The 16763-nt window shown below is 41.5% G+C and overlaps 1 protein-coding gene across 4 annotated transcripts in view; it reads left to right on the top strand.

The window, feature by feature from the left end:
* NF1 (neurofibromin 1) overlaps positions 1-16281 on the top strand; it is an 86405-nt gene extending 70124 nt beyond the window's left edge. For 2 of the 4 annotated variants that reach the window (XM_068415906.1, XM_068415904.1), the window contains 13 exons: positions 487-627; positions 736-862; positions 1439-1570; positions 2094-2229; positions 3035-3192; positions 4097-4219; positions 4927-5054; positions 5775-5875; positions 7041-7183; positions 8018-8064; positions 8477-8693; positions 9744-9794; positions 11387-16281. In XM_068415906.1, coding sequence (XP_068272007.1) covers positions 487-627; positions 736-862; positions 1439-1570; positions 2094-2229; positions 3035-3192; positions 4097-4219; positions 4927-5054; positions 5775-5875; positions 7041-7183; positions 8018-8064; positions 8477-8693; positions 9744-9794; positions 11387-11529 — 1647 coding nt within the window. In that variant the 3' untranslated portion in view covers positions 11530-16281. The remainder of the gene's footprint in view (positions 1-486; positions 628-735; positions 863-1438; positions 1571-2093; positions 2230-3034; positions 3193-4096; positions 4220-4926; positions 5055-5774; positions 5876-7040; positions 7184-8017; positions 8065-8476; positions 8694-9743; positions 9795-11386) is intronic. The other 2 variants (XM_068415907.1, XM_068415905.1) reach the window with 1 other exon arrangement.
* The last annotated feature ends 482 nt before the right edge of the window (positions 16282-16763 follow it).

The raw sequence follows: 16763 nt of genomic DNA, 5'->3' as shown, positions 1-16763 counted from the left end.
CCTCCTGTGTTTACTGTTAGTAAATAAAACCTGTTCCTAGAAAAATCTCTGCGAAGAGACCCGGTGTCTCTTGAATGCCCGTTCTTCCTGCGTGCTTTTTTCATTTGGAGAAGAAATTGTGCAGAATTGCAATCCCTTTGCAACGTGTGCTCTCACATTGCTAACAAGACACGTTCCTGCTCACTCTGGCGTAGGGCAGTACGCGCCTGATGTTACTGTGAGCAAGGGAAGGGAGGCAAGAGAGAAGGGATGGCTTCGGGGGGCGAGGGAAAGGCTGGAAATTAATTGGCTTTCTGCTATTCCCTGTTCAGTGCGTTAAGGCTGCAGGTTCCGTGTACGTGTGTGTTGGTGGAATGGGTGTGGGTGAGGACAGAACCTGCTGCAGGAAGGACAGCAACGCACAAAACCTCGTGTCAGTCTCAGTTGTCTTCGACTTACAGGAACTGACTTGAAAGTGAAATTGTGGCTTTTTCTTTTTCCCCCCAGGACTCTCCTATGCACAAGGCCCTCTTCTGGGTAGCTATGGCGGTGCTGCAGCTCGATGAGGTGAACTTGTACTCGGCAGGTACAGCACTGCTGGAGCAGAACCTGCACACCTTGGATAGCCTTCGAGTGTTCAACGACAAGGTGAGCAAGCCCTCCTGAAATGACTGGTTTGTTGCTTTTGAAAAAACCTTGAGATGTGATGAGTAACTTTCGGTGAGGTACTCCTGTATTTTATTTTTTCTGGGTCAGAGCCCAGAAGAGGTGTTTATGGAGATCAGGAGACCCCTGGAATGGCACTGCAAGCAGATGGATCATTTTGTTGGGCTGAATTTCAACTCCAACTTTAACTTCGCACTGGTGGGACACCTCCTAAAAGGTAAGGATACGTATTGCTGTTTGTTTTAGATGAACACTCTTAATTCAGAAATGAAAACAAGTCCAAGGATAAAGGAGAAGAGTAGGTGGTGGATTTTAAGTAACTTGGATTACAGAATAGATACAGAATTAAATGTTCTTTGACTAAAAGGGCTTTGCCAGGTTTCCCACAGACGTGTCCTGTCAAGGTCTTTAGTGCTAATGATGTGAATTCTTAACTATCACAGGATGTCTGGCTTCATTTGCTGCAGTTCTTTACTCCTTCTTCCAAGAATGCTGTCATTCTCTGTGTGTTTGTCTGTGTTCAGGCTCACTGTTTCTTTTAGAAGATTGATTTGTGACATAATAGATATAATATATGCACAGACATTTGAAATGATGTGATTTTGGGGGGGAGGGACAGAAAAAATAAGTCTTGAATGTGCAGTTTCTGTTAGCGTTGCACTTCCTTACTGTTTACATGAAGTTTCCTGAGAATATGCTGAAAAATATTTATAAATATTTTAAAAATATTAATGCTGCATAAACGTGCATTAACATTAAATACAATATTTGGTTTCTTAATCTCGTTTCTTAGGGTACAGGCATCCTTCTCCTACCACTGTAGCACGCACAGTAAGGATTTTACATACACTACTGGCACTGGTTAACAAACACAGGAACTGTGACAAGTTTGAGGTGAACACCCAGAGTGTGGCTTACCTAGCAGGTAAACCTAAGCACACACATATTCTTTTAAATCTGTGCTAACTGAAAAGGAATGGATTATTGTGGGAATTCTTACGGTTTTAGGTTGAAAAGTTGTACCAACATAAAGGAAACTTGTAACTGGAGGTGGACAAGAGTCTGGGCTAGGCTGGGGTACGTTATTAAAGCTTTTTGTGGCCTGAAGGCTTGCCAGCACAGGAGCGACTGTGCAACTTAGAAAATACTTCAGGGAGGGTGAAGGTTTCTCGGTTTAAGTGCGTGCCTTAGAGCATTCAAATTTCTAGTGGTCTAGAAAGAGAAATTGTGACCATGTGAGGGCAAATGTTTAAATCATGTAACTGTAACTGGATGGGGAATATAATTCTTTTTAAATGCCCTACTTTTAATCTGTGCGTTTCAGTAAGGTGTAATTACATCTCAATGGTCTTCTTTCTACTACGTAAAAAAAAATCAGTTTTGGAATATTGCTTCTTCAATGTCTTCCTAATGTGGAAAACTTACGTTAGCTTTCTTTGAATTTTTAGCATTGCTGACAGTATCTGAGGAAGTTCGAAGTCGCTGCAGCCTAAAACATAGGAAGTCTCTCTTGTTGACAGACGTGTCAATGGAAAATGTTCCAATGGATACATATCCCATACATCACAGTGACACTAGCTATAGGTTGGTTGTCTAACTTTTAGATAAGTTATCCAGATTTCAATGTCTGTTTACGGTAGTAAGTTATCTAAAGGTAACCTGGGGTGTATTGAAAACTGAAACCCGCATTCATAAAGCTGAGTTCATGTTCTGTTATTGGTTCCAGACCAACATGCTACTTATACTGTGATCAAAATCACAGAGAAATGTGGGTATCAAATTCCTATAGATTTAACTTTGAGATCTGTAAAGCTATTTCAGAGCTTAACTGCTTTGGAGGTTCTTAAACTCTTTGCTAACTTGTTTCTACAAGACCTAATTTCACCTTATTTTTCATTTGAATTTAGAGGAAAGTTTTGTTTGTGCTTTTAAGAGCTTCAAGGCATGTACTAAGTAATCACTTGATCTGTGTCATTGAACAGTCTTGGCACCTTGTAGCCTGTCTGCCAGCAGCCACAGAGATAAGCTAAGAAATCAGCCTAGAAGTGACATGGAGAGCACTTTACTCAGTAGCTCCTTTTAGCATCCAGTATGGAGCAGCTGATTATTAAATATCTCTCATCTTGCCTCATAGGCTGATTTGCTCGTGTTCTTTTCATTGCTTTATTTTTTATCTCTTGATCATTACATTCATATCAGATTGTTAGTTATCAGTAGCTCAGATGTTTTTGCAAGCAAAGTAATTACTATTTCTTAATATGTATTTTTGGGAGATTAACCTGTTAGGAACGATGGGTTTAATAAAGGGTAGTTTGGCTAGTTGAAAAATTTATGCCTAAATGTGCACAGTTTTAAAGATTTTCTTAATTTAATTTCTCTGCACTTTCAGGACACTAAAGGAAAATCAACCATGGTCATCACCAAAGGGGTCAGACAGACATCTGGCTGCCAGTTACCCGACAGTGGGACAGATAAGCCCTCGAACACGAAAATCCATGAGTTTGGATATGGGGCAGCCTTCACAAGCGAACACTAAAAAGCTTCTAGGTTATTAAGATAACTAATTTACTAATTTGTCTACAGAATACCTCAGGAAGTGTTACTGGAGAAACGTTATACTTTAAGTGCTTATTCCTGATTCAGAGGAATATATGCAGTTTCTACAAAATACAAATTAGAGAACCCTGTACAGTTAAAGAGGACTGACTCAGTTCTTTTGATCACGAAGCGGGGGAAGCAAGAGTGACATTCAAAATGTGCATGTTGAAGTGGAGAAAAAAGGGGGAAAAAAAAAAAGAAGAAAAAAAGATATTCTAGTATATGACTATACTAAAGAGTCACAGTGCTAATTTTCTGCCACCAGCCCTCCGTCAACAAAACCAAGAGGCTGAATACCTTAGCTTAGCTACTCTATCGAATACTCTGTCTTATGCTAGAAGAGAGAGTCCCAAAACATTTCAGATGTTTTGGAAGCAATCTGATCTTTATTCATGGCTTCTCAGCACATCACGTTTACAAGCAAAGTCTTACTATTAGAGAAACGAGTTGCTTGGCATAACTTGTGGTTTTCCGTTTACGTTATACGGTCTATATGGAAGGAGAGGGGCTTTTCTTTCATTACAGTCCTACTACTGCTTCCTTTTCAGTAATCACATTTTGGCATGTTTATTCGATGTGATGTGTTGACCAGGAAACCATAGCATGCCCACAGCTTACATATTTGAATAAATTGCATGCTTTCCTCATACGTATTGTGAAGCATTTTGGAAACTGTGATGGAGAGCGGCATGGTGTGACCGTATTTTCTCTGCCATCCCTGAAAATGGTGAAAATGTCCCCAGATTCCTATCAATACGTTGTAGATAGGAGAGTAGCTTGGCCTGAAAATCAGAAAAAGTTAGAATATGGATTTAGGTTTAATGTTTTTAATTGCCTGATAAATTGTTTTTAGGTACAAGGAAAAGTTTTGACCATTTGATATCGGACACAAAGGCTCCTAAAAGGCAAGACATGGAATCTGGAATCACAACGCCTCCCAAAATGAGGAGAGTAGCCGAAAATGATTATGAAATGGGTGAGAAACAGGACTAACATTTTAAGAATGCTACTAATTATAAATGCTTTGTATATATATACAAAGGATTATTTCTAAATTCAATGTTTATTTGCCTAGGTTACTACAAGGTAAGGGAGAAGTACCTTTCTTAACAGTGGCTTCTGGAGAGTACAGTCTTCCGTATCTCTGGCAACTGAGGTTTGAATTAGAGTTGCTCAGTTTGCAGATGCAGAGTAAGGGGCAGCTATAAAGTACTGCTTACAGGAGTTAAATGAAATAAATAAAATTTGGCTTTTTCTAAGTTAATAAGCCTTAGCTGCAAATTTCTGCAGGAGATGGAACGTGACCTAATGCCTAGAATGCCTCTCTTCATCTTCTCCCACATCTGCTTCCTGTGCCCCCATCCCCAATTGCAATGCAAGACCAGGGTTCCTCTGTTGTCTCGGCTGTCGGGCTGCTGCCTGACCCGGACTATGGGACTTGCCACCCCTGGGCCTGTATTTCACTGCACAGGAAATTGGGGTTATTGTTTACCATGTGATGATACATCCCATGTAACGGTCTAGCACTGCTGGTATTACAGCAGAGGTGTTGCTTTTATCCCTTACGAAAAGGCTGGTGAACTCTGCAGTTTGCATCTGACTGAATTTGTTGTGCAAGAGCTAATTCTGTTTTGGTTTGGGTTTATTTTGCTTTGGATGAGTTGCTCTTTTTTTATCTGGCAGAAACCCAGAGAATATCACCGCAGCAGCACCCGCATCTTCGAAAAGTTTCTGTTTCTGAGTCAAATGTCCTCCTAGATGAAGAAGTTCTGACTGACCCAAAAATTCAAGCACTGCTGCTTACAGTTCTTGTAAGCATTCTTTCTGTGTGTTCCCTGTTGTTTTCTGGTATTCTTTTATCTTCCAAAGAAGCATACATGTTCCTTACAGTGTTTCTAAATTCCTATGGATGGGATTCACTGTGATGTGCAAGTCTATCCTTTTGTGGCCGTTCTTCCCATTTTCTAGGAATCACTTTTTGAAATGTATTTAAATGCTCTTTGAGAGCAAATACTCAGTTTTCACTATGCTGTATTGCTTTGTAGAACGTGTCCAACAATTCTTCCTTTTTCCTGGCAGATTTTTAGCACAAACTGATTTTATATAACAAAAGGATATTAATATATTATACTTTAAAAAGTTAAGAAGTGAAAATTGTTGGAATCCCAGCATAATTCAGTTTAAAAATGATTAACTAGTACTATAGGTACAGTATGATAGTGCGTTCTTCAGGTGTACCAGTACAGTTACCATTCCTGATCCAATTCAGAAAGACTCAGTTGCCCACTTTTGTCAAAAACTGACTAGCTAATTTTTTTGCCAAAATAGAAGCTATTACCAGCTGGTTTTGTTTCCCACATACACATAAAATAACTTGATTCCATGTCCAAAGAGGACATAAATTAATCTTTTGTAATGCTGCTTACTGCAATTCAGAAATCTTAAAACCTTGAACTACAATGAAAACAAAAGCCTGTAACTACTCAAATTAAATTAGAAGCGTGCTAATTGAATCCTTTACATTATGACAGGCAACATTAGTGAAGTACACTACTGATGAGTTTGACCAGCGGATCCTGTATGAGTATTTAGCAGAAGCCAGTGTTGTCTTCCCAAAGGTCTTTCCTGTTGTGTAAGTATCTAAAACTCCGTTTCCGATGACTCTGGGCTTGGCCCTGCCTTTACAAGGTCTCTGGACCAGGACAAGCGTGTGCGAGATACTTACTCATTTGTAGTTCCTAGCTGCCATCTGTCCGTGGCTTCAGACAAATCCAGAGCAACTGGAGACTCGTCCTTCTTCCCTGGGTTAAATGAATGCAATGTTCTTACAAGAACAGGCGTCCTCAGCTCTGCTGCAGATGGCCCTCCAAAGCGTGCCTCCGCGCCAGAGCTTCAGGCTGGCAGAGCGTGGGAGAGCTGTGTGCTGTCGCTAGGGCGCCTGGCTGTGCAGCCAGCAGCTCTCCAGAGCGTTCAGGGTCACGGCTGCCATCGCCCTGGGCTCCGCACAGCGTGGCTTTGTCGCTTGTTTGATACTGCGGAGAATCAAATTATGTATTAATACGTTCGGGTACCTTTCTATGCAAGTCAGTATATACTGTCTCTTAAATATTATTTTCACCCCAGTTAGATTCAGGGTTTTTAATTTGTACCCCAAATGTACTGATTATCAAAACTGATTTAAAGCGTACTTCAGGATACTCTTTGGATGTATTTCTTTAGATATCCCTTAAAAGTAGTATTCACTGGAGTCAGCATGTGTAAGGGAAACCCAGCTATCAGAAATCAAGATGAGTAGACTTTTAAAACTGACCTGAGCACAATTTAAAAATAATGCTACCTTTTTGCTGGCTTTATAAAGTAACGGTCACAGTACATACAAGTTCTGTGAGTTATTGAACCCACGCTTGTAAGTAACTGGCATTTGTATTAAAACACCAACCATGCACGAGCTCTGCAGGGGAGCTCAAATGAGACAGAACTCCCGCAAGTTTAAAAAGCTGCTTTGAAATTCCATCTCCGACACATACACAAATCCAGTGGATAATTTTTTGGTTGAAAATAATTAAAATGTGTGCCATTTGAATAGGTAAATGCTTTAATGAGTTATTTTGTTAGTATAATTTTTTGAAAGTGTTTCACATCGTACGCGTCCTCGCTGAACACATATAGGAATTATGTTCTACTTCTAAAATCACTGAGATTTTGGAAATTCCACCTTAACTGCTGTTTGCTAAAGTCAGTGGGAACTGCAGATTTATTTTATGAATAAAAAAATAAGCCACTTGTCTTTTCTTCAGGCATAATTTATTGGATTCCAAGATCAATACCCTTTTATCGCTGTGCCAGGATCCGAATTTGTTAAATCCAATTCATGGGATTGTTCAGAGTGTTGTCTACCATGAAGAGTCTCCACCCCAATACCAAACTTCTTATCTACAGAGTAAATATTTTTCCTTTTTTTTAAAAAAAACCTGCTGTATTTTAAGGTAGATTTACTACTGAAAATGTTTCAGAATTGCAGTCCTAACAGAACAGTCAAGTCAGTCTTTTGTGGTATCTCCAATTTCATCTGTCCTAGTAAAGTAAGAGTTTGCATATTAAAAAAAAACTACTGACAAATATTAAAACTCCTTGCTGCAGTTGTGCACCAAATATTAGAAGTATTACACCCTCTGTGTGAGTAAGAAGTAGTTGAAACTCGGTATTCTGTTTCCACTAACCAATTTAAAGAAATACAAAACATGAACGGTGGTGATAAATGATGAGTTTGAAGTTCACCTTGTTAAGTTAGGGATTGATTTAATTATTGGTAAATTCCATAGTGTAACGTTTGTTTTTCAGTGCCCAAACTCACTTTCACGTGACACTTGAACACTTAAAACCTAAATATTTTTTTATGGTCCTTAATCAAAAACTTTTCAGGAAGATCAATAAGAAACAGATGACAGCTGAGAAAAACTTAAATGTTGACATAATTTTTAAGATGAGATGTGTATTCACGTGCTAAACTTGCCTTGTAAAATATCATCAAGAATTTCATCTATGACGGTTCTGAGATATTGAGGTTTTTACAGCTTATGTATTTCATATACAAACTGAAATGCCTTAACTTTGTTATACATGGCTTGGACAAAAATTAGTGTTGCATCTTCAAATCAAAATATTTCATTTCCATGCCGAGGTAAATCTGTGTGATGTGCTGTGTGTGCTTTCTAGTTGTTTTCTGTCAACTGAGAGCTGTGTGTTTGTGGTAACATTCCATTTGTTGTTGTAGGTTTTGGATTTAATGGGTTGTGGAGGTTTGCTGGCCCATTTTCCAAGGTAAGAACAGGACACTACATATAAGTTCATGAGTGTTTTGCCTTCATTTTCTGTATAAAGTACATTGGTGCTCCAGGAAAGATGCAGAGAAATGACAAGTCATAGAATTTATATGAGTAAGTTAGTAATACAAGGCACATTTTTATAGCTAAAACAGTTTTTGAGCCTGCATCAGATATTTTGATAGACTCGGTAAGGTCAAATTCCCACAGCTGGGTAAAGGCAGTCAGGTGTGTAAAGGCACCTTTCTAGGGCTCTGAGGCTCATGATAATCGCATCAAATGCTTCTTAAAATTTTCTGGCAAAAGCAGTGTGATAGTAGAGTGAGTTCAGGGCAGCGCTCGTATCGACAGAAAAGGAGAAAGAAAAGAACCAACCTTTTATTTTTTTTTTTCTCCCCCATCTCCCACAGCAAACGCAAATCCCAGACTATGCTGAGCTCATAGTGAAGTTCCTTGATGCCTTGATTGACACGTATTTGCCTGGAATTGATGAGGAAACCAGTGAAGAATCCCTCCTGACACCCACCTCTCCATACCCTCCCGCCGTGCAGAGCCAGCTCAGCATTACCGCTAACCTTAACCTTTCCAACTCCATGACCTCGCTCGCAACTTCCCAGCACTCCCCAGGTCAGTAGCTGTTCTGGTACTACATGGGTAAGGGAGATGTATGGAATTTACTGGTTTTGTAGCCAAATATTCTGTCTCATTTTCTCTTCAGATGTGTTTATGCATCAATCATCATTAACATCCCTTCCAACCCCAACCATTCTATGATTCTATGAAAGCCTTGTGCTTAATGTTTAATCTAAGTGCTATTTTCCCATCATCTCTTACTCTTTAACAGTGTTCTTGCCTATTCCCTTGAGTATTCTCGCTTCATTCTAGCAATTTGAATACCAAGACTTGGGGTTTGGTCAGGGGATCTCCAGCTTTCCCAAACTGTGGACCAGGTCAAACAGAGCTTTTCATTTTGCTCCTTCATCCCGTGTTTATTACATTGCTCTGCTTTAATCAACATACAATGTCACTGGTTTGAACTGGTGTGATAACCAGTGCAACTTTGAGTAAAACATGCTTTGCTTTTTAAGCTGTTTAATTCTATTAAAAATTTAATTGGTCTTCTGGCACTTTGGTACAGCTCCATAGCTGCATACATGGATTTTGCCTTCTCATTCTCTGTGCCTAGAGGTGTGTGATGGCCCGTCATTGCTGTACACGTTCACACTGTAGAGACGAGTGACGGAGTAAGCAGTGAAAGACCTAATATCTGCCAAGTTAAAAATCATTGGTGAAGGAATTATAGAATATGAAGTAAAGGTGGGCCACGGGATTTCTTGAAACAGGAAGGCAGCTCTGGGACTAATAAGAGGTGCAGGTCTGTCATCCACTTACTCTGATTTGTGAACTCGTGAACAAGAAAATTGAGTGTTCGGCAGTGCCGAGTTACTTCACACTGAGTTAAAGAAGCAGTTTCAGCCAAGTGAGTTGTTTATTATGGTTACAAATATATTAAGTTGCAGATACATGAAAAATTCTTTTCTTGCTTCTGAAAACAATTAGGCGAGATCATGGTTTATAAATGTTTTGTCTGTCATCATCTCTTCTCCTGTCCCTCCCCTTCCCCTTGTCATGGACATCATTCACTTACATTTTTTCTTTCATTCTGTATCTGTGAAGCTTCTCTGCCTTGCTCTAAATCTGCAGTTTTCATGCAGCTTCCTCATCCAGGTACACTCTACTTTCATCATATTTGCACGATATACTGCTTGATCTGCTTTAGGGTTGGGCTGGTGGCATGAGAAGTTGTTTACTGATCCTTTTGACACGGGAATGGCTTCAGTGTTAGTGCTAAGCTGTTGCTTTCCTTGTGTGATGCTAATAATATCTGACGATAGAGCAGGCAAAGAAAGTCACATCCTTAAGAATAAGGTAAATTTGGTAATAGAGAAGTGGACGCTTGGTATGTGAAATGACTCTGCTGCAGGTATTAAGCTGAAATGAAGAACTGTTCCCTGTGAGCTTCACAGGATGTCAGCTGTAACTGCAGTTGCACAGCACCGGGAAACAGGCACGAGTGCTTTGGACTAAACTGCAGCAGACAGAAGCTCAGTAACACGGGTACTCAACCCCGTTTGGTTTCTGCTTCTATATGGAGAAATAAGAAAAAGCTGCAGAAGAGGTTTCTTGCTGGCACCTGTGGATCCCTTCCTATTGTCGTGGTAGTTTGTGGTGTTTGTAAGCTCACACCCCCACAAGGAGAGGAAGGATGATGTAGCCTGCAGCCAGCTGCTGGCTGGAGTTTTGAAGTTGTCCCTGTAAGTGTGTGAAATGTAGAGTGTATTCTTCATTCTTGCTAATGCCAATGAGAATCCATTTCTTAGAGGAAAGAGACATAACTGTGGGAGAGGTCACTTATAGTAATAGGATTTTGTTCTAACCTTTTTATTCACTGTCAGACATCCTCATTTTCACTGCTGATCATACTTCTAGCCTCTCACATAAAACCACCCTTCCTGCTGTTCATTCCAGTGCTGCACATGTACTGTAAGTGCTGAGAGTGTTGCTAAACACACGTCAAACACAGTCATTTTGTTGCAGAAATAATGTGACAGCTACACTAAGATATTGCTACAGGAATGATTAACTCACGGTAGCGTCAGCAGAAAAGCAATAATTGATTGGAAGCAGGTCTGCATTAAACAGACTGCTCAGCTTTTCCACCTTCAAGTGACTGTGTCCAAAGCTGTTAGAGTGACTGCTCATAACCCAAGGCTTTTGCGTGGTGTCATCACATCAGCATGAAGTTTACACTAAAGCAGTTCATTTTGGGGGTTTGTTTGATGTGATTCTTTTAGCAAAACTTAAGAGTTGCCTCGTCCTGCAGAGAACATCCAAAGCTTCTCAGAGAAGTGTGCACGCCTGTTGTGTGCTCCATAAGCCTCCTCCTGCCCTTGGTGGAGCTGAACTTGGGCAGCCGCAGCTCTCGTGAGGATTTCCAGACTCGCCTGTTCTCTGTGTTTCCCGTTAATACCCTGCTTAGAACACTCTTTCTTTAGTTGTCCTTGTTAATTGTTGAGTCTCTTTTTTACTCTCAGTTTGCCAGGGTTTCAGTCATTATAATCGGTGTCCGCACTCTGACGTGCGCCCAGCCGGAGGGTGCCCCGCCACCCCCAAGGGCTCCGTCCTTCTCCCCGCCGCGGTGCGGTGCAGCGCCCGGCGTGCTGAGCTGTGTGCCTGCAGGCAGAGCGTCCTGGCAGCGGGACGTTGCGGGTGGCCAAGCGGCGGGGTTAGCGTTAACCTCGGGCCTTGTGTTTCCGCAGGGATCGACAAGGAGAACGTGGAGCTCTCGCCCACCGCCGGACACTCCAACAGCGGGAGGATGCGCCACGGCTCCGCCAGCCAAGTGCAAAAGCAGCGAAGCGCTGGCAGTTTCAAACGTCACAGCATCAAAAAGATTGTGTGACTATTTCTTTTTAATGGGGTTTGGTTTTGTTTTTTTTTTTTTTGGAAACTGACTGACGTACGCGGGCCTCTCGCAAAGGGCCCTCCACCCGTTGTGATGCTGCACTTAACTTTTAAAGTTCCCATCCTGTCAGCCGTGTTGCCAGATGATCAACTCGTGAAACGTTGCCTGCGTTTCAATGCCTTCATTTCTTTCCTTCTGCTTTTGATTTAAGCCAGTGTTTCAGAACCGCTCAGACAGATCCTGACGGACTCTGCAGCCGGCGGAGGGGTGGAGTCCTGGGACGCTGCAGAACCATGTCTCGTCCCGATACGAAAGCCATTGCCCATAGACAGTTCTACTTTGCTTCTTGTCGGCCTTGTTTGTTTCTTCGCTAAAGGAAAGTGTTAATCCTTAATCCTGTTTGCACACTTCTCAAGGTAGTGGCTTTATGAGCTGGGGGAAGTTACTATAATCTTGGTTTTAATTCAAACTTGTAAGATTTTTAGCTGTGGACTTTTTTTTACCATACTTAAAAGAAACTTATGATAGCCGCAGTACCATGAGCTTAACCAGAAGTGGTGGATTAGATTAAATTTCTAGTAATTAGCAATAAATTTGAGAGGACAAGGAGGCTGCATGAGTCTCTTTCATTCCCCAGACCGTAGCTTCACATACTTGGACTGTATATGGACCAGACTGGACAAACTGGCTTTTTTCCAAAGCAAATTTTTTTTTTTGCTGTACTTTAACTGCACTAAAAAAGGTTGTATAGTGGAAAGAAAATCATCGAGAACTGACTATTATGCTGTCGTTGTAGCAGTGTTGAAAATTTATTGCTTCTTTCTTCCATTTAGCGTGTACTTTAGTTTTACCCTCCCCAACAATATGCACCTTTGAGAAATTCCGGGCAGAATAACCAGCGGGGTATGGAGGGGAAAACTTAACGGATCAGCTTCCAGCTCTGGGAGGTGGTGTTTGGCAAAGCTGCTTTTGTGCTGCCCGAGCAGTGATCTGAAAACAGTAATGTTTGCTTAAGGTACATGAATTTTAAAATAACTGACACTGTTGTCAAATCCAGGTTACGCGTGAATGTTTGCAGTGCAATTCCTGGTATCAGCACAGACACCTGCGGTCAAACCTGCCCTGCAGAACTTTCCAGGGGTTTTAGTTTGGAAGGGTTTGTCCTCGGGGGTTCCACGAAACTGAAATTGCTGTCACCGTGAAGGACGTGTCAGCTGCAGCCGTGTATCGGCGGTGGACGGCTGTGAGAACATGCTGCTGTGTTGGTGACGCAGAGGCGCAGCGCTGGGTGCTGCCGGGGGGGTGAGCAGGGGTCTGAGAGAAGGGCCCGGTGTCACCCGGGTGCTCAGCGGAGGGCCGAGGACATCTCCTGCTGAAGAACAGTTAGACTGCCCAGTTTCAGATCCCTGCTGTATCTTAGAAATGAACAACCTGTAAGTGGCTTTAAAAGAAAAAAAAGTATATCCACTATAGAGAATAAAATCCTCTCGTGCAATTTTGTTAGTGGCTTTCAGTAAATCAAACTCCACAGCTAAATTATTAGAGAATGGTACAACTAAGTGTTCAGATTTTATTGATATAGCACATAATTCACATGTATCCACACAGTAACAATGTAACATTTATGTAAATAAAAATACCTTTATTGTATGGATTCATAAAATAACAATTTAATTTCTTTAATTTGTTTACAGTCCTGGAAAAACTATGAACACAAACTTAATATGCAAATAGTTTGCCAAAACAAGAGGGAAACTTAGAATTAGCAGTCTGGAAATAGATACGTTGGAAAATAGGAAGACTTGTGTAATTAACCAAATTTTTTTAATTCTTGGTCATGTAGGAGCTGCAGTAGAGCTGTGGTTACTGGCCTGATGCAGAGCTGTGACAGGGGCTGTGAGACTGGGACTGAAGGCAGGAACAGAGCAGTGACCCGGGCCACGTCCTGAGCTGCACGTGCAAAACTGTGGGAGTCCCTGATTTAAAACCCTTCCTCATCTCCTGCATCCCATTGCTCAGAGCCACCTTCAGCATCGCTGCCCATTTGCACGGGGTCATACTGCATCAGGCCAATTCCAGCCCCTTCCGTGTTGCTGAAGACAATGAATTGTAGAAGCCTGAAGATGTGTAGGTAGGAGGAAAAAAGAATCTCTTGTAAATGTAACTTGCTGGTAGAAAAACATAGCTTTCAGTTGTTTCTCCTCTGAGCAGATTTTCTTTAAACAGAAATAGTAATTCCAGATGAACTACCAAAGCAGTGGTGTTTGGACTGGTGCATTTGGGAGCAGCTCCTTCCATATTGTGCATTGCCTATATAAAAAAAAAAAAGTCCCTAAATTAGAATTAGTGCATTCTTTGAAATACACATAATGTGAAATCAAAATGGACAGTGATTAAAATTACCTTTCATGTGAGAACCAGAACTGCTCCAGGCTCTCAGTCCCAGCTGAAGAAAGCTAGTGTCTTCATAAAGTCGGTCAAGAAAATTTAATTTATCTGATTTCCTGGAAGGAGGGGGAGTCATTTAATGTTTTCACTGCGTGGTTCAGTGAGAGGCCCTGAACTTTCCTAGAGCAGGGGTGTCAAACACGTTAGGTCATGGGGGCTGAATTTGGGTGTAATTACAGTCGATGGCCAAGGTTTAATTCAGGATCCTGGGCACGCCGATACACAGGGACGTTCTCTCCCAGTATCACGAGCTGGGAAGCTTGTGCTGAGATCGAGGGGGAAAGCATGGCCTTTCTTCAGTGGTTAGTTGTTCAGTGCCTTACTGTCACACCCAGCGCTCGGCCTGCTCCCTCTAACAGCCATTGCTCTTGTTTTGCCTTGTTGTTTCCTTTCTCACATCCTCCTTTACTTGTTCTTCTGTTCTGAATATTCTCCACCGTGCTCCGTTCCGTTCCCGTGAGCCCCGCTCTCGGGCCCCAGCCCGGCCTGCTCCCGCTCTCCTCTCACCCCGTTACTCCCTCTGTGCTCGTAGGGATGAGCAGGTCGTTGCTGGTGACGATGTGGGCTCGAAACCTGATCTAACGAGTGGGAGACAGATCTAAGAGTTCCGACCTTCGAGTCGCTGTGCCCGGGGGCTGCTGCGGCCGTGGAGTCTGTGTGCTTTGAAATGAAAACTTCCGATTCAGAAAAATCGGTTGTTAACGTGTGGACCATAGAACTGCATCATGGGGACTGTGTGTTTGACACCCCTGTTTCAGAACACGTTACCCATCACACACTAACTCCAGTTAAGTACTGTAAAGATGATTAACATTTTGTTTGTGTTTGTATTTTCCCTGACTTAAAGGTAATTCAGTAGTATTTGAATAGTGCATAACCTACCTGTTAATTATGCCAATGTTTCTGCTTTAATGTGCATGAGGTTTCCACAAACGGGAAACATTTCGAATAAGTATTGTGGACTGAGCACCTGGGAGGTTCCAGTGCTCTATTCCTAACCGGGTTGTAGGTTTTAGGGCTTTTTCTGTTTCATTCTAAGGTTAATTTTTTTCCAATGTAATGAAGCACGTCTTACTGTTATGCAACAAACTTATCACAGAAGGTCACTTTTAGTGTTGGTCCCACAATTTTTTTTTAATGCAGTATATTCACCTGTAAATAGTTTTTGTGTAAAATTTGACAGAAAAGTATATTTACTACACTGTAAATACATGTGACAATATATTGTATTATTTTGCTTTTTTTGTAAAGCAGTTAGTTGCTGTATATGTATAACATACAAATTTGATTATTCTAGTGTTAGTAACTGTTAACTACTACTACTCCTTCCTGCTGTTGCGTTATGTCATTTAAAAAAAAAAAATGCTGTGTACTATAAACTTACACTGTGTATGATATCTTACTCTTTCCATTTGGGCCTCAACTTTGAAAGTGTTTCCTTGATCCACAATCCTGTTCATACTGTAAGCGAGTGTGTGACAGCTGGCACGAGCCCCGCTGACTCAAACGCAGCTGGTAACTGGGTAAAAACGGTAGAAACCTGGTTTCAGATAATTGTTGTTCACCCCATTTCCCCCTCATGTATGTACTTTCCCTTTTTTTTTTTTGAAGTAAAATGTAAATTCAACCTGCTTCCAGTTGTTTGAAGGTCATTCACTTGTGCTGCGGGACGAAGTTGGTGTATTCTGAAATCCTTTTCCTGTTTCTTGTGACGGTGAGATTTGGCTGGGTCCTCTGGGTCTGACCCGGGGGCCGCGCCACAGCAGGCGCTGGATCCAGCACTAGGCCCAGACCTGAAAACCCCCTTTCTCTGGGGAAATCAGAATCAAGTTGCAATCCCGTGTCTCGGATTTGTCTTTCCAGAATGGTGCTTCTCTGTGTGTGTGCGAGATCTTGCACAGTTCCAAATAGGGGCAGAACTGATTGCCTGTGGATAACTGAGGACAGAACTTGGACAGGATAAAGCCCATTGCCATGAATTTCATGTCACTTCAATAAGATTATCATAATTGAATAATAAATCAGAGTATTTCTTTTTAAAATGTAAATCTAATATTTTAATAAAACGGCTGCTTGGTCTTTAAAGAACATTTCAGTATAATTTGTCTATTTGGGCTTTTCTAGCTTAGAAGCTTGAAGTTTCAACTGTCAGGCAACTTTTATGACAAATGATTAATCAAATCTATTTTTCTTTTAGGGGAATATATTACTTTCCTATTAAAAATGTATAAGTACTTATATTCTGGCTTTGTGAATCGTAAAAGGATGTAAAAACACATTAAAGCGTGACTGCATTGACGACTTCTGAGACATCTTATTGTTCCTGCATACTAAACACGCCGTGAGGTGTGTGCAGCTGAGAGCAGGCAGGTGCGGGGCACGGCGGGCAGGGCACTCGCGGCAGCGCTCCTGGCGCCAGCGGGGGCTGCGGGAGCGGAGCCACGCTTTCTGAATTGTTAATTTTCAGGAGCACATTTTCTCTACTTTAGAGGAAATGTTTGTTAATCCCAAATCAGAAATAGCAGCACTGACTAGAGTGGGGAGCCATACAGGAGATGTTTCCTGAACAACACATACTCAATCACTGCTGCTACAAACATTTTTCAAGTCCCTCTTTGGGACAGTTGACCTTCCCTGCTACTCGAGATCACAAAATACACTGTAGCCACAGTGAGGGAAGGAAAGGAGAAAGAATTTTTAGTTATGTCTTTATGCAGTTGGAAAAACTATATTTAGGGGAGAAATTGCACCCTTGGAGCAAGCAGTTCTGTCTTAGGAAATTG

This window comes from Nyctibius grandis, chromosome 18 (assembly GCF_013368605.1).
Source record: "Nyctibius grandis isolate bNycGra1 chromosome 18, bNycGra1.pri, whole genome shotgun sequence".
Taxonomy (NCBI): domain Eukaryota; kingdom Metazoa; phylum Chordata; class Aves; order Nyctibiiformes; family Nyctibiidae; genus Nyctibius; species Nyctibius grandis.
Note: the sequence above shows the minus strand (reverse complement) of the source record. Positions and strands in the feature narration are given on the sequence as shown.